The sequence below is a fragment of the Populus alba genome, chromosome 19, assembly GCF_005239225.2.
Source record: "Populus alba chromosome 19, ASM523922v2, whole genome shotgun sequence".
NCBI classification, from domain to species: domain Eukaryota; kingdom Viridiplantae; phylum Streptophyta; class Magnoliopsida; order Malpighiales; family Salicaceae; genus Populus; species Populus alba.
Window position 1 is genome coordinate 1022803 of NC_133302.1, and position 18468 is coordinate 1041270.

The 18468-nt window shown below is 33.9% G+C and overlaps 1 protein-coding gene across 13 annotated transcripts; it reads right to left on the reverse strand.

Moving 5' to 3' along the window:
- Positions 1 to 11431: 11431 nt before the first annotated feature.
- LOC118039821 (probable disease resistance protein At4g27220) lies at positions 11432 to 17823 on the reverse strand. 13 transcript variants are annotated; one of them, XM_073406896.1, is made up of 8 exons: positions 17526 to 17823; positions 17266 to 17369; positions 13687 to 16953; positions 13498 to 13571; positions 12958 to 13000; positions 12497 to 12620; positions 12014 to 12116; positions 11432 to 11854 (listed from the first exon to the last, which is right to left on the reverse strand). In XM_073406896.1, the coding sequence occupies exons 3-4, from the start codon at positions 16930 to 16932 to the stop codon at positions 13539 to 13541; spliced, it is 3279 nt and encodes a 1092-aa protein (XP_073262997.1). In that variant the 5' UTR covers positions 16933 to 16953; positions 17266 to 17369; positions 17526 to 17823; the 3' UTR covers positions 11432 to 11854; positions 12014 to 12116; positions 12497 to 12620; positions 12958 to 13000; positions 13498 to 13538. The 13 variants fall into 13 exon arrangements, with proteins under 13 accessions (XP_073262997.1, XP_073262996.1, XP_073262995.1 ...); XM_073406895.1 differs by having other exon boundaries at positions 12497 to 12636; XM_073406894.1 differs by lacking the exon at positions 12958 to 13000 and having other exon boundaries at positions 12497 to 12636.
- Positions 17824 to 18468: the final 645 nt, after the last annotated feature.

Genomic DNA, 18468 nt, shown 5'->3' on the forward strand with positions numbered 1-18468 from the left:
TCCGGCGATGGCTGAGATGACTCAAGTCTCTATCGACATTAAGATGATTGGCTACTTATCTTTGTCTCTCGACATTAATAGAATCATTAAAAAAATTCTTGGAATTTTCAACTCTAAACTAATATCATAATTCCCTCTTTCTTTGTTTTGTAGTCTAAGCAATATTAAGCAGAAACATCCCAAATAGTCACCCCAAGAAAAAGCAACTATGGCGTCAACAGAAGACTTCAGCTTCCCAAGGATCACCAACCCTCTTCCTCACTTTGCAATCTCTCCATCATTATGGCGTGTTTCTTCACTAGTTTATCCGGATTATTGCTCCGAAGACGATGAAAGAGAGTTGCCGTTTTTCAAGCAAAGTTTCTCGTTTACAACATGTCAGGAATTGAAGATAGAGAGTATTGAGGAGAAGATGGATAGGTTGTGGGAGAAATTCAATGACGACGAACTTCAAAGGGCTTCTTCTGATTCCTTGGGAGGAAAGAAAGGATCATATTCAGTTGATAGTTTGGATTCTGAATGTGCTAGAGGAGAGTTGAAGCACCTTTGTCGTGTCAAGAAAGAGTTGAAGATTTCCAAATCAGACACAAATATCATGATAAGTGCTTCTACTCAGTCTAAGAGACAACAGATTGTTATGGTGTTTAAGGTTTTGAAGAAGATTTTCTTGCATCCTATCTCATCAAAAGGTTTGAAGGTAGATAGAATATAGAGTTCCTTGCAAACCCAACAATGATATTTCTAGTGGATGTAAAATTTTTGGGTACTCTAGAAATAATATAGATTGTTTTATATGTAGGCATATACACAACAAAGTGATACAAGTATTTCTTGTTTTCGGGCCTTTGAGAGCTATATGATTCTTGTTAATCTCCACATTTAAAAAGGACTATGCTTCCTTTTTATGGATTAAATTAATTAGACAACATGGGTAATTCAAATTTGAGACTAATTTCATGATCATCCTTACAACAAGCAATATATAGTACTTAGGTAAAGTTTATATGTTGTGATTATTCAAGTAATAGAGGATTGTATACCCAAGATAAAGTTGTAAATTACTAGTAATCATTTGCTTAGACCAAGACCATCATGACTCTTTGCTATGGATATGGCTATTAAGTGTTTGATAATACTTTAAAATCTAATATCACGATCCTTCTGAATCTTATTATCAGAAGGTATAATTTATAGTTTTTCAAAGATTACAATCATAAATAAATCCCATACGAAGACCTATTTGACAAGAAAAAAAGAGTTAAAGTAGCACGTATATCTGCACTTGACTAAGATTTTCAAAGATTGCGATTCCTTTATCTTCAACCTTTTTTTTAGCAAGCTGTGACTCTCAATTATGGATGGTTAATTCTTTTTTTTTTTTTTTTAATTTTCCTTGCAATGCCATCAACGACCGTGATGGTTCATAGAATTCAAACTTGGTTTGGAATTTGATAAATTAGTTTGAAGATTTTCAAAGATCTAGGGAGCCAGGATATGCCTCAGACCCACTGAATTGAATGCATCGCCAAGTTTTGGTGAGCATTATAAATGTATATAATGATGAACGCTTGAGAGTCAATCGTGTTGCTAGTTTGAAAATAGATTGAGATCATGGGTGGGGTGCATTCATCCTTCTTGATAATAACCTAGATGTAAGAATTTCTCTAAATTAATAAAACTTCAAATATGTATATCTTTCATGCTTGTTGATGATATTATATAATTCTTTTCAATCACTCTTCCATTTGATTTTATTTGTAACCGGATTTTGTATTTCTTTCTTTTTAATATATTTTTGTTTTTTTGTTTTTGGAGTTTTTTCAAATCAACATTGTAAAAAATTAAATGCTACAAAATTAATGGGTCAAAAAAAAAAGTTGTTGAGAGATAAGAATTTTGAAATGTATCGAGGGATATTTAAAAAAAAAAAAATCCTATTTTTCTATGAAAAATGTTTTTTTTTTATTTATTTTTTATTTTTTATCATACACACACACTTTTTTTTAGAGGAACATATATTTGTCCTAATTATCTTTAAAATTTTTTTTTTTTGTTATAAATCATTAACCAAATACTATTTAAGAGATTGCATAAACTTTAAGGATTGTGAATTTTGGGATGTCTTTACTTAGTTTAGGTACACATGCTTATAAAATGGAGGAAAAGATACATGTATTTACCATCTTAAATTAGTATTTTAACCCCCCCCCTAAAATAAAGCTTTCTTTCCTAATTAAACTTCACCATCTAACCTACCTATCCCTTTTTTATTATGATTTTCAAAAATAATAAAAAAGGAAAAGTATATTGAATTGAGAAAATCACTAAGCTATAATTTTTTTTTAAAATATATATTACATTAAAGTTTTAAATGACAATTTGTTAAAGTTTTTTTTGTTACTACAACACAACGGAGTGTCTTGTACATAAAAGATCGAAGCACAGCCAGAAAAAAAGTTGAGAAGTAAAGAATTACAAGTCTAGTCTGATCTGTTTTAAATTGTGAAGACACCTGCACCTGCTATCAGCTTTCAAAATGGCTACTACAAAATCAGTAGGAGTGATCAAGGCCCCCCACTTCATGAACACCAAATTCATCGATTCTCCTACAATAGGAGGTTGAATATGTGAACAAATTCAATTCATGGAATTTGAGGATGGAAATTATTATTACAATTCAAAGCTAAATGCAAAATCCTACATAATTAGAACGTAAATTATGCAGCTGTAAAATATCAGTTACCAGAAATCTTTCCCAACTCTTACCTATAAAAGATAACGACAACAAGGTTGTGAACAAAACACCGAGACAATCCATTCATTGTGTAACACCAAAACTAACATAGAAGGTACCATACATGGCTTCTACAATATTACAGAGATGTCAAAATCTGTGGCCTTAAGAGGAGCATCCTCCACAACGTACACTAAGTTGTCAGGCTTCAGATCTCTATGCACGAGACCAAGTGAATGACAAGCCTAAGAAACCACAAAGACAGTCGTGATCAACTTCGCAGCCTGCCTATCACTCTAAGCAGAACAGAGGGCATAACTGAAATAGCGTACATAAGAGTGATTCAGAATATGCTCTCTCTAATGGTTATTAATTAAGAGGCTTGTCCTCACCAAAAAGATCATCAAGTAATTAAAAGCCATAAGCTTCGAAGCCAATCAAATTCTCATTAAAAATCCAATCTTTAGAAAGACAAGAGTCGTCCACTTTTACATGAATATAGCAGACAAATTAAAAAAATTTCGGACAAAATAATAAATAAACAGAGGAACCAAGAAGAGAAGGAAGTTCTTAAGGTTGGGATGATAACAACAAAATGAGGAGGGGTGTAAAGGTCTTGAGAAAATCTCGTGGATGAATTGGCTACATTGTGTTGTTGCTCTCCAAATGCTTCAAATGTCTTCGTCTTGCTTCCTTACTTGTGGGTCAAATCTAATACACACACATCAATAATTAAGTGGTCGTGGTCAAGGCTAGTTCATTTAAATTCAATAAAAAGGCAGACAGAGAGGAATTGAAACACGATGTTTACGCATAATTCAATATTAAATTAAGGGCAGTGTCATCTCTTACCAATAAAACTTTACTAAGGGTAAAAGGACATCCTTAGCATTAGGATGCTCCCACTCCATTGAATCCCACCATTGTTTTGGATGTATAATCATTCTTCTAAGGGAAGGGGGAGGAGATGGCTGGCCATTTTCAAGCAATGGAATACATATCGGTATCCTCTTTCGCTTCTGACATTCCCATACATCAATTCTTTCGACAGAATTACAAACCAGTTTTGCACTAGAAATGCTTTTCAGTTCTGGTAAATATCTCAATCTCAGGATTCTTAACTTTGAAAGAATGAATTTGGTGATGGAATGAGAGCTGCTGCTGCTTTTTTCATTTCTATTATCTTTTCCATTTTCTCACAATGCATAACTCTAATCTCTTCCAGGTTTACAAGGTTTGGCAGCAAGCCAAGAGGGAACAACTTCTTCATACTCTTACAACCAGAACAATTAAACTTCCTACAAAAAATTTGTATGTGCTTAGTGATTGGGTCTCATCCCGAGTTTTGAGATATTCCACAAAGTCAGAGTGGCCTTCAAAATGGCATTCCAAATCTTCCAACTTCCTCAAGCATCCTACTTCATTTCCTTTAACAGTTACCGGAGCATGTCTTCTTCTATATATCCTTTCCTTTAGTATAAATACTTGCAGGTGAGAGAGTTTAGGTAATATCCCACTTGGAAACTTCCTTTTATCACATCCATTCATTCTAAGATACCTCTAGTTGGATAGATATTCCATGCCTTGAGGCATCTTTATAAGTGTATTACAACAAAGATCTCTTCAATGCCCTGAGCTTTTTTAATGACGGTACTTCCCGTAAGTTCTCACACCTTTTGAGCAATAATGCAGTGAGACTCATCAAATCAGAAACACAATCAGGTAATTTTTCAATATTTTTACGTGACAGATCAAGAACCTTTAGCCCATGCAATTGCTCGAAAAAAGAACTTGTAATAAATTGCAAGCGTTTATTATTTCATAACAGTAGAGTTGAGAGATTGGAACACCTTGGTGAATGGCTAAAAGGAATTTCTTTAATTTGGTTATGCGTTAGTGAAACTCTCGTAAGATTCTCTGTCCACTCCTTTGCATCCGGCAATTCTTTTAATTATGCACCTGCTTTAGCAATGACTTGAGAGTTCTCTTGTAGTATTTGGATAGCCATGTCTCTAATCAAGTCATGCATCTTGACACAGCTACGATCATCATACATTTTAGCACCTTTCAGTAAGCAGGCATTTTCAAGTCTATTAAGCATTGAATGGCCTTTGTCAAATTCTACCACCCTACTGTTGAACCCTTTTATCACTCCCTCATCAATCAGATACCTTACCAAATCCTTTCTAGGGATCATGAAGTCTTCAGGAAATACTGCACAATACAAGAAACATTGTTGCAGATCCGAATCACTTAGGTGGGTATAACTAAATCTCAATATGTAGAATACCTTAGGTTCCATATCATCTTTCCTAACTTTTGATTCTTTCAATTCATGCAATGCATTTCTCCACTCACATATGTCAACCACTCCCCTCATGGTTCCGGCCATTGTTATAATTCCTAGAGGCAAACCAGCACATTCCTTTGTCACAGATTTGTCAATTTGTTCCACTTCTGGAGGAAGTAATCTGTCATGTCCAAGCTTGTCCATGAACAAAGTCCAAGCTTCTTGGCTTGAAATAGGCTCTACTTTGATTATCTTTTGGTAGAGGATCCTGACACGATCAAAAGATTGATGTCTTATTCTAAGTGCAGGAGTGTTGAAGTAATAAATAACCCGGCAAGACCGAGGTTGAACCACGGGAGATAAACTATATAAAATTATAAACAACAAATGAAAAGGAGTTGAAGAGAACTTTTGAGATGTGATATTGATGTGAGTATTAATCAAAGATAAAAGAAATTGTCAATGTTAGAGGATCCACTAATATTATTAGAAATAAGTATAGTATAAACTCTTTTTATTAATCAACTGAAAACTACACACAAAGGAGGTTCCAATAAGATGATTTATCCTTAATAGTTCATTATAAATTTTTAACATAATCATATTAATTATCTTATTTTAGTAACACCATACTTTTAAATATTGTCAGGAATTCATGATGTTAACAACAAATCAAATTCCTTTCATAGCACAGGTGTCGATTATACCATACAGTAGGCTATGAAAGTGCCAAGTATTTGTTGTACTAAGGGTTGTATAACACAAATATAGATTAATCATTTACCAAGCAAGGTATTAAGAATTAATAAGATAAAGAGATAAGACATCTTGGATATAAACATTGAAATCCATGTTGAGTTTATATTATACCTATTCTAACACCATTAGTAAAACCTTTTCACATTGACATAATTAACTTAACTAAATATCATGAAGATGAGAAACATAAATAAACAAAATAAAAACATAATAACGATATACATTAACTAAGTAAAGGAAAGTAAATGAAAAGCATAAACAAGAGATTAATATGACATGAAATAAAACTTGAACAATATAAAATACAAAGAAAGAGAGCAAGAGCAAGATCTTGATATGAAAACCAAGATGTCTAAATGTATGGCAAATGCCTCCTTTTATAGGCTAAAATTTAGAACTATTGATTTGATGACTAATTATTTAGTGTATGACCACCTCTTGACTTGGTGACAACTATTATCTTCTTGTCTGAACAAAACGCCATTGCTAACGTCAGATTTTGAATAGTTAGTCTTCATGAAAGTTTCGAGAATTTATCTAAGCTTTCCAACAAAATAAGAACGAGCTCATTTGGAATTCTAGAACTCAAGATATGGGCTGAACACTGAACAGTGTCTGGGCTGCAAGACAGATTCCAACATCTCTTTTATTGCTACAATTTAAGCTTGAAAACAGTCGTTTTGAATCTTAGACTCTCATGAAATTTTTAGGCTTATGCCTTAGCTTTTCATCCATATAAACCAAACCTAAATCCAAGTTCTACAGCTCCAATTATGATCCAATAATCGAATGGTGTTCCAATTTGAATTCAACCAGCATCTCTTCTCCAAGCTTAGCCCTCTCTTTGTCTTCTCAATTTCAATAGTTAAAAAAACCAATCAATCCTTTGAATTGTGAAACATGCCTGCATTTGAAATGAGCATTTACCATAAATTAAAGATATCTTATATATATTATCAGACTTGTTATTATAAAACATGCGTAAGTTAGGGAATTTAATGATTCTTTAAGTGCAATATGATGATATAAAATCTTGATAAAAATGCGCTTTTAAGTACTAATCAGATCCACTGATAAATTCCAAGCATCGAGAGTTTGCCAGCTAGAAAACAAAAACAAGAAATGGAATGTGACTTGGTGAAGAAATCTGTAATTTACAAAGAAGAAGAAATAAAAGGAAAAGTAATGGAGCCATACTTGAGATGATGACAAGTAAGATGACAATCGATTTCAATGTATTTAGTTCATTCATGAAAAACTGAGTTGTGAGCAATCTGAATAAAACTCTGATTGTCACAATATATAGAAGTAAGATGAGAAAGAGAGACTCTCATATTCACAAGTAACCAACATAACCAAACAATCTCTTTAATAGTAGATGTTATAACACGATATTCTGCTTCGGTTGAAGATTGAGAAACAATAAATTATTTCTTGCTCTTCCAAGAAATAAGAGAATCAATTAAAAAGATACAGAAATCAGTAACAGACTTGCGATCTGTGGAATCATACTAATATCAGAGTATGCACACAGCTCCAAGAAAGAGGTAGATGGAAGTAAAAGACTCTAAAAGACTATGTCTCAAAAATATTGTAAAATACGAAGAGCAACTGCCTAATGAATAATAATAGGAGAAGCAATAAACTAACTAACAAACAATATGAACAATATATGCAATATATGGATAAGTAATAATGAGATATACGAAGCTCCTAATAATAGTACGGTATAAAATAAAATCTGACAAAGGTAAACCATCAGAAGAAGAATATCTTATGTTAACCTCAATGAGAGTATCTATAGTCTTATTATCAGTAGGTCTAGCCTACTCAAGAATATCTATAACATATTTTGACTGAGAAAGAAGGTAACTTCTGAGTGAGTAAGCTACCTCAATACCTAAGAAATATTGAAGATAACCCAAATTCTTCATTTCAAACTATCTAGCCAACTCTATCTTTAAAACTAAAATACCATCAATGTCATCACCAATAATAATTATGTAATCAACATATAAAGACAAAATGATATGACCTGCATCATTGAACTTAATAAAAAGAGTAGAATCATAACTACTAGAAACAAATCCAAGAGAAGAAGAGATCATAATAAAAAAATTTCTTAAACCAAGTATGAGATGCTTGTTTGAGAACATATAACATTTTTTAAAGCTTACAAACATACCCAAAGTTATGTAAAACACTAGGAGGGGGGACTATATAAACTTTTTCTTGAAGATCTCCATTGAAGAAGGTATTTTTAACATTAAATTAAGAGATATGTCATCGACGAATTGAAGCTACAATAATAAGAGTATGAACAATAATTATTTTTTGCAACAAGGACAAATGTCTCCTTATAATTCATACCATAGTGTTGAGAGTATCCTTTAGCAACAAACCTAGCTTTGTATCGCTCAATAGACCCATCATAATTAGTCTTAATCTTATACATCTAACGACAACCAACATTATTCCCAAGTACCTATGGAATGCTTAATATAATTATTAATCCAAGTAATAATCTTTGTATTGTTTGCTTCTCATGCATCTATAAGACATCATACCCCTCATCAATATTCCTAGATATTACATAAGTTTCTTTAACATATCCCTACATCTTTTTACCCTTAAGGAAATTTTTCATTACATAACTCCAATATGAATAGTTCTTTCCATTCAGCCTCACATTCACATACTAAAGTGAATCATTTCTTTCAGTAGCCATAATCAACAAATAAAGAAAACTAGAATGCAAAAGAAGCGAAAAACAAAATACTAGATTGCAGAAACTAAAAAACTATCTTCTCGAAGTTATACAATCTCACTCCAAAAAAATTGCAGAAACATATTGTAAATACCAAATTACAGAAACTAAAAGGAAGATGAAATACCAAATTTATAGAAATTAAATGCAAATACTAAATTGCAGAAACTAAAAGGAAGATGAAATACCAAATTGTTGAACTAAAGGGAAGACGAAATACCAAATTTGTAGAAACGAAACAACTATCACACCAAGTTAGATCCTTAAAAGCTGTATTTGAGATTAAGACTCGTTCAATGAGATCATGCTCTAATGCCATGTTAAACAACTCAAATTAAACAAAGAGAAATACGAACATAAGAGAGGAGGAGACTAGAGTTTCATTATTCACTTTATTATGAAGTTATTATTTTAACATAAATGCAAAGAGATTATATATAGGCTAAACTAAAAATATTATTATACCCTTAATAAATAAAATAAAATAAATATATTTCTTAATAGTATAGCCCATGGAAAAGAATGTTAAGGAATAAAATCCAAGAGTTTTATTAGTTCAATTAGTAATTTAAGTAATATATTTTAAAAAATATAACAAAAAGAAATAAACTGACAATAAAAAAACCATTCTTTAAGCCTATTCGAATTATGAAACAACTCAATATTGAATGACAAAACTAAAAAATAATATCTCGGTTAAATCAAGTTAACTTGCAAACTTTACGACTATAAACATAATATTTGAATAATCTCATATAAAAAATGCATAAAAAAAGCTTGAGAATCAATTCTTAATAATTCAAATGAGAACATAACAACATCATAAAAAAAAATGAAAAGAAAAAAAAGATGAATCTCAATCTCTAGCAAATAAAATGTTGAAGAGAGAAAATTAAGAAAGAAGTATAATTAAAAGAAGTATAAAAAAAATTAATCTAAAACCACTTAGGTCTAGATGTAAAATCTCTAACCTAGCTATGGTATCAGGATAACCATTTTAAAAAGAAAATTAAATAAAATTATGAAGCTCAATCATCAAACATCTCAATATAAAGGTAAAAAAAAAAAGGATTCACTTAAAAAAGCAATGAAAAAAAATCTGAGTCAACCCAAGTTAACCTACAAACCCTACGACCATGAGCATATGATTAAGATAACCCAATAGAAAAAGAAGGAAAGCAAAGTATGATATCAGGATAACCATTTTAAAAAGAAAATTAAATAAAATTATGAAGCTCAATCATCAAACAACTCAATATAAAGGTAAAAAAAAAAAAAGAGGATTCATTTAAAAAAGCAATGAAAAAAAAATCTGAGTCAACCCAGGTTAACCTACAAACCCTATGACCATGAGCATATGATTAAGATAACCCAATAGAAAAGGAAGGAAAGCAAAGTATAAGGACCATTTTTCAATTAACCAAATATTGAAGGATAAAATTAAGATAAATCAATTTGAGAAAAAAAAAAGACCCAAAAAAAGTCAATTTACTTCAACCTTTGAAACCGGTGACTCTAGTCATGAACCGGACTAACCTCATAGCAAAAAAAAAAAAAAAAAGTCAACTTAGGTTAACTCATAAACCCTATGATCATAGGCACATGATCAAGATAACCCAATATAAAAGAAAGGGGGAAAAAGGCAGGAAAACCAATTTCAAATAAATTAAATGTTGAAGGATGAAATTGAAATAAATCAATATAACAAAATGATTAAAAACAAAAAGCACAAGTCAACCCACACTAACCTTTGAAAACTAGTGACTCTAGTTATAAACTCGAGACTAAAGCAAAACTCTAAAAAAGGTAAAAAAGTAGCTTTTAAAAAAAAACAAGTCAAGTCGTGCAAACCTCTTAAACTCGTTACCCATGAAATTCTTGACTTGGGTTTAATGAAGAAGCCTAATTCCTAACTAATTTAATTTTAAATGATAAAATCATGAAAAAAAATATTAGTATAGAAAAATGCCAAAGGAAAAAAGAGATGGAAATAGAAAAAAAATATGGATCAAATTTGATAAAAAAAAAAAACTTATGGAGGATGAATTTGAAAAAGTCTAAAAAACAATCACAAACAGAATAAATAGCAATAAAAAAAACGAGAACCAAATTTAAAAGATTAAAAAAAAATAAAAAGGGGGTGAAATTGAAACAAAATTGTAATGTTATAGTTTCTTCAAAATAAGAAAATAATAGTCAAAATAATAAGGATCAAATTTGAAAGATTAAAAAAATAATTGGGGTGAAATTGAAAAAAATAATTGTAATTTCATGGCTTATTCAAAATTTTTAAAAAAATAATAAAAAGGACATGAACCAAATGTGAAGGAAATAGAAGTTGAAGGGGTTGGTCTGAATTTTTGAAGGGGCTAGTCTTGATTTTGAGGATGAGAGAGAGAAAATGAGTGGAAAAAAAAAAATCCACCAACACCAAATTAGAGGCACTTCTAGTACACACGTCCCCTCATCGTGAGGAGACATCAAGAGCTTCCAAATGTCGCGATCGGAAGATAGTATTTGGTAACCAAACAGGCTCACACACATAGTCCACGCTGGGCTTACGTAGCACACACAAATAGAATATTTTAATAATATTTATATATATCAATTACAATAATGACACCGAGTAACCTTCAAATTAACAATAAAACCAAAGTAAAATAACAAAAAAAAAAAAAAAAACCCTTATAAGCTCTTGGTAATAGGCATTAAATTGTGTGGGCGGGTTAAATTATTATTTTTTTGTGCAATAAAAAAATCAATTTAGCCCCGTATAATTTGTCTTTGGTGCCTTCAAAGGTTTAAAGACCAAGGGTAATTTCATCATTAAAGCGTTACAAGGAATAGTGTTTTGTGTCCTGATACACAAATACCCCCCCCCTTCTTTTTTTTTTTGTTATTCTTTCTCTCAAAAGAGCTGCTCCGTGGATGCAGGCAATTCTTTCCAATAAGTAGGTGTTTTCAAATCCATTATGCATTGTGTGGCCCTCGTCAATTGTTGCTTGCCTGCTTCTCATTCCTTCAATATTTCAATTATTCCATCATCAATCTAATGATCTAGCAACGCTAAAGCATCTCCCGGATTAGTTTTGCTTCTCATGGTTCTTCTCCAGATTATTCCATTGTCATTGTCATCAACGCAGCAATTCGCCAGGATTTCTGTAAGCCAATTATATTGCAGGCTTGCTGAACATAAACAATGCTCATGTAACCATCACCATCTTTGTCAGTGAATGAGAAAGTCAAGAGCACGGTTGCGCCAAAGAACTGAATCAATTGATCATCCAATGTTATCATCATCAACCTGCCAAAAACCCACATGGAACTTGTTCAATCTCTACTCGTTTGATTGATCGAAAACAGAACAGCTTAAGAAAAATCAACTCCAAGCAGCATGTACATGCACTGCAAAAGGTACTCGAAAGCAATATCTGAGCATTCTTAAGTAGCTATACTAACAAACCTGCGATGGTAAGCTTCAGCAGCGAGTATAAACTGAATTTGGAGAGAGTGAGAGAGAGTGTCATAGTATTGGTCCTATGCCCGCATCTCCGCTGTTACATATTCTGAAGGTTAAGAGTATGCATCAGAACCACTAGTAGATACAAGTATGCTAAGAGTTGATCTTAAAGCAAGACCATGTAGTTAGGAACCGTCTTAGTCCCTTTAAAGGAAATTCCAGAAAGAAAACTTAGATGCCTTTTCATAAAACAAATCATGCATAAATCACACAAACAAATGATTCCTAGTCGAAATTCAGTTAGCTTAGGTATGGTTCACACTTCACAATGAACCACAGGAATCATTTAGTAATTTGAATATATATGGGAGAGAGGGAGAAAAGGAGAGGGATGATAAGAAATAAGAGGAAAAAATGGGTTAGAAGGATAAAATACACATGAAGGTTTCGGTTCAAGTAAGGTCATGTCGTGAGTTATAAGCTTACCGCTTAGCTTGGCCTTCATTTTTCTCCAAGCATACATCTCCACTGAGATAGGTCCCATTCTACTGATTAGCTCAATTGCCTTGCAATATTTTTGCAGGAACTCCATCGCCATATTCGTATCGGTCGGCACCGTATGACAGCTAATTTACCAGTTATAAAGGCATGTGAAGAAAAGTATAGGATGAAGACCAGCAATACAACAGAAAGGGCTTGAAAAAAGCAAAGACAATAAGGTCATATCTAGTACCAATCAGGAATCGGGCACAAAGACAAATATAAAACAGAAGATCAAAAACCATGGTGTCCTTAGGAGAACATCTGAAAGTGGGGAGACTTGTACAAACAAGAAGCTGAAGGAAACAGACAACAGAGATACAAGAGTACTTGTACAAACCAGGTTCGCATGTAAACTAACCACCACAAAGAAAAGAAATGAATGAGTGAAGGTGGAGAGGGCTTACATCAAATTTGATAGGCATTTCACTGAACAGTTCAAAATGGTTACTGCAAAATCAGTAAGCACATTCCCAGTTCATGAACTCCAAACAAAGAAAAGAAAATCAGATTTGTCATAGCATGCACTACATCTACATGAAATATGATGGTTTTAGCATATGCTGCATAATTAAGAATCATACATGGCAAGGATGCTTCCACTCCTCTACTGTCTGCCACCATTTTTTGGTTTTATATAGATATTTCGAAGAGAAGGGGGAGGAGATGGCTGGCCATTTTCAAGCATATCAGTTTCGGACAATCCTACCATTCTTTTGGATAAATAATCAATTTTTTTTTAAAGAGAAGGAGGAGGGGATAGCCAGAGAGAAAATTTCAAACATTGTAGAGATAGCCAATCGAATCCTAATTTAAAATCCCATTTTAAAAAGACAGAGTATAGTAGAAAAACTAAAAATTTTCCTATAAATAATAAATAAACTAAAAGAAGTTTCAAGGTTGGGATGATAACAACAAAATGAGGAGAGTAAAGGTCTTGAGAAAACCTTGTAGATGAATTGGCCAGAATTGTTGCTCTCTAAACGTTTCATTTGTCTTCGTCTTGCTTCCTTACTTGTGGCTGGAATATAATATGCAGACATCAATGATTAAATGGTTGTGGTCGAGGCTAATTCATTAAAATTAAATTGAAGGTAGACAAAGAGATTGAGAGAGAAAGAGGAATTAAAACATACATGAGAAAACTCTACGAAGGGATAGAGGACATCCTTAGCGTTAGGATGTTCCCACTCTACCATTGACTTCCACCATTCTTTTGGATGTACTTTGATTTTTTCAAGAGAAGGGGGAGGAGATGGCTGGCCATTTTCGAGTAACGGAAGACAAATTGGGATCCTCTTTAGCTTCTGACAATTTATTACTTCAATTACTTCGAGAGAATCGCAGATCAATTCTGCACTGCAAATACTTTTCAGTTCTGGTAAGTCAGACAAGTACAAAATTCTTAACTTGGGGAGCTTGAATTCACTGTTGCTGCTTTCTTCACCCATAACCTCTTCTTTATCTGATCTCGTTCCACCTATTATCTCCTCCATTTTCTCACAATGCTTAACTCTAATCTCTTCCAGGTTTACGAGGCTTGGCAGCAAGACAAGAGGGAATAACTTCTTCATGCTATTACAACCAGAACAATTAAACCTTTTAAGACCAGAAAATATGCTGTTATACGATGGAGATGGAAGTGTAGCAGAGCAGAACCAAGAAGATAAAACCAAGCTCTCCATGCTATTGCAATTCAAAATGGAGATGACCTCCAATTCAATTGAATACTTCTTTAGAGAGAAAACATCACACAAACTAGTTGCATCATCACATTTTTCAATGATCAGTTCTTGAATATCATTTGGGAACCTGACCTGAAAACCACAATCTCTGTTGACACCCAAATTACCCAGCCCAATTGTCTTATTACTACAACATGTTCTTACATCGTACTCCTTAAACTGTCCTACAAAAATTTTGTATGTGCTTAGAGCTTGATTCTCATCCCGAGACTTGAGAAACTCCACGAAGTCAGAGTGATCTTCAAAATGGCATTCCAAAGTTTCCAACTTCCTCAAGCATCCTACTTTATTTCCTTTAACGGTTACTGGAACACAAATTAACTCCACCTCTAGCACAAAGACTTGCAGGTGAGAGAGTTTAGGTAATATCCCACCAGGAAACTTCTTTTCACCGCATCCATTCATTCTAAGACACCTCAAGTTGGATAGACATTCCATGCCTTGAGGCATCTTTTTAAGTGACTGAGTACTAGAGAGATCTAACCTCTTCAGTTCCCCGAGATTTTTTAATGATGGTACATGCCTTAACCTCTTACAATTTGAGAGCAGCAATGAAGTGAGATTCACCAAATCAGAGACAGAACTAGGCAATTTTTCAATATCTGTGTGAGACAGATCAAGGATGTTGAGCCCATGCAATTTCTCGAAAAATGAATCTGCCACAAATTGCAACCTGTAATTATGACATAGCAATAAGATTGATAGATTTAGACACCTTGATGAATGGCAGAAAGAAATTTCTTTAATTTGGTTATGCATTAGTGAAACTCTTGTAAGATTCTCTGTCCACTCCTCAGCATCCGGTAATTCTTTCAATTGTGCACCTGCTTTGACCATGCCTTGAGAGTTTTCTTCTAGTATTTGGATGGCCATGTCTCTAATCAAGTCATGCATCTTGACAGCACTACCGCCATTAATTATTTCCAATAAGCAGACATTTTCAAGTCTATTAAGCATAGAATGACCTTTGTCAAATTCTGCCTCCCTGCTCTTCTGCCCTTTTATCACTCCCTCGTCAATGAAATAAGCTATCAAATAGTCTTTAGGGATCACGAAGTTTTCAGGAAATAATGCACAGTACAAAAAACATCGTTGCAAAGTTGAATCCTTTAGGCGCGTATAACTAAATCTCAGAGTCCGGAACACCTTTTTCATGTCATCTTGTCCAACTCTTGATTGTCTCATGTCCTCTAAAGCATTCTTCCACTCGTGTGTGTCATCCACCCCCTTCATGCATCTAGCCATTGTTATAATTCCTAGCGGCAAACAATCACACTCCCTGGTGATGTGTTTTGCAATTCGTTCCACTTTTGGAGAAAGTGGTATGTCATGTTCAAATTTCTCTGTGAACAAAGTCCAAGCTTCTTCGTCAGAAAGTGGCATCACTTTGATTTTGTGCCGGCAAGCCATCTGATGACATACCTTTTTTGATCGAGTAGTCATAATCAGCTTACATCCTTTCAACGGGACAGGAATTCCCATTTCGTGTAGCTCAAAAGAGTCCCACAAATCATCTAAAATGAGAATCCATTTTTGTTTCTTCATTAGTTCTTTTGATAATTTGACAGCTCTGTGCAACTCCTCCTTTTCATTGAAATGTTTTAAACCTATACGTCTTGCAATACTGTGCTGCAATCTTTTAATGCTAAAATCACGAGGCACGGTCACCCAATAAACATGTTGAGAAATGTCTGGTCTTTGTAGAAGCTCATTATAGATATGTTTCAGCATTGCAGTTTTACCGGCTCCCCCCATCCCATAAATGCCAATGGTTGAGACTTCATCATCCATTAACCAGGACCATATCACGTTCCCATTCTCTACAAATGCTCGACCCACTAACGTTGTAGAGTTAGTGGGTAATGGATCTCCTCTAGTCTCACTTGTGTTGTATGTAAGGTCTTCAGAAGAGCTAGCTCCTGTGCCAGGCTGCACTAATCTTCCACTATTGTTCACCACATCCTCCTCCTCTGGTTCTGTTCTCGCTCTAACCATGTTCCGCACATCATCCATAATCACATCATTGTTTACTGGTGGAAAATTTATTTGATCACAATAACTTCCAAGCCCAAGACACAATAGATCAGTTGGTTGGGATGAATCTCCTCGAGGCTGATCAGCTTGATTAATTGATGACCTCTCATGAGAGCTACCTCTCTCCAGATGCTGCACTTGTTCTGTTCCAGATATAATCTCAAAAGCATCACGCGGAAGCTCTTTAGGAGAACTACATAGAAGCTCGATCTCGTTATCAATGATGCTATCCATCCAATCTTCGAGTGTCGTTCCAGGGTAAAATTCTTCTCCTTGTTCTGCCATTTCTACACGTATCACTTCACTGTTCTGTTCCTGTGCAGAAGCTGCAATTGCATTGGTGACCTCGTTATTGCTTGAGCCTGCTACAGTTTTAAGGGTTTTTTCTGGAGGTCCATCAATTGTTGCTAGGGCTGCATCCTGAACTTCTTCTGGAACATCTTTACAAATTTTCACACCACGCCCTCTCATCCCTGACAAATGGCATTTGATCCTCGAAATGGAAGTGTCCTTGGCAAATAAATGCCCACAAAACTTACACCTCATGCTACCATCATTCATATCTTCAACATGCTCCCAAAATGGACCTTTTGGGAGAACCATTCTCCTTTCTCTTCGGTGGCCCTGCAGAGGAGAAAAACAACAAATTCATTTATTCGGAGACAATTATAAAATAAGGAGTGCATTCCAAGGAAGACAATCATATAAATCTCTGAAACAGGACTAGGCTATTTTAATGAAGGAGTAATTAAGACACCTATTCAATAAGCTATTTTAATTTCTACAATAAACAATGAAGTGAAAATAAATTATGCTTGTTATGCACTTGTTCATAAGAAAGAATTGTAGTCACGGTCAGTAATTGAAAGACACAAAAATACAAGTACAAAGAATTAAAACAAGTTTGTGCAAGGAAATTATGTAGTTAAAGTTTACCTGGCGCTGCAAATGATCTGAAGAATATAAAAGGCGGGGAGGCTGCGCAAATCTTAGTGAGGGAAAGGAAGCTGATACACTGAGCAGCGGAAGAATTCAAATAACTGAAAGACAATTGCAAGAAGGTGTTCTAGGTAAGGACTCCATCAAATGTCAACTGCTACTAAGACCACAAAAAAAACAGAAAAAAAAAAATTGCAAGTATTTTTAGATGGGTGAAAAACAAGTTTGTGCAAGGAAATTATGTAGTTAAAGTGTACCTGGCGCTGCAAATGATCTGAAGAATAGAAAAGGCGGGGAGGCTGCGCAAATCTTAGTGAGGGAAAGGAAGCTGATACACTGAGCAGCGGAAGAATTCAAATAATTGAAAGACAATTGCAAGAAGGTGTTCTAGGAAAGGACTCCATCAAATGCCAACTGCTACTAAGACCACAAAAAAAACAGAAAAAAAAAAAAAATTGCAAGTATTTTTAGATGGGTGAATGGTGAAGATTAGTCAAAGAGTGGGTCAGATGTCCCTTTCTTGATTTTGTTATTTTAATATCATTGATTCCTTTCTCTTGAACCTGCAGCAAAAAAAAAAGAGAAACTGCAATTCCTCATTTCAGATGGGCATCCTTTGACATGTTGAGAGATTATACTGTAGGCAATTATCACTACGTACTGCCTTTATTAATTTGTGTAAGATTTACATATGGTAAATGGATAAAATCTTCTCATTTTTCTGTGAATAACCGTCCATATAATTTCACTTACACAATTCAATAAATCTTAGTCCCCAGACTTTCACAATCATACAAGTGGCAGTGTGCTATGAACATTGGAGATTTGCTGCATTAAAGCTAGGGATTACCTTTCTTCATGTTATTTTCATCTATTATCAAGGTCCAAGCTCAACAACTATAACAATTTATTGAAATGTATTCAAGATACAAACTACCTCACAAAAAAAATTTCAAGAACATTGGCCTGGCATTAGTCAAACCTAGTTGCCATTGGGTTTGGCAATGTACTGAGTCCTGATATGCTGGAATATTTATCCCTCATTAAATGCTATTAGGATAATTACACTGTAGGTTTTCCTTTTTATGACAAGACTCGTGGGCTATAAATACACCATGAGACCTTCAGAACAAAGGTTCATAATTTTTATTCTATAATGCATATATATATATATATATATTCAGGGCATCTTTTTCTAGA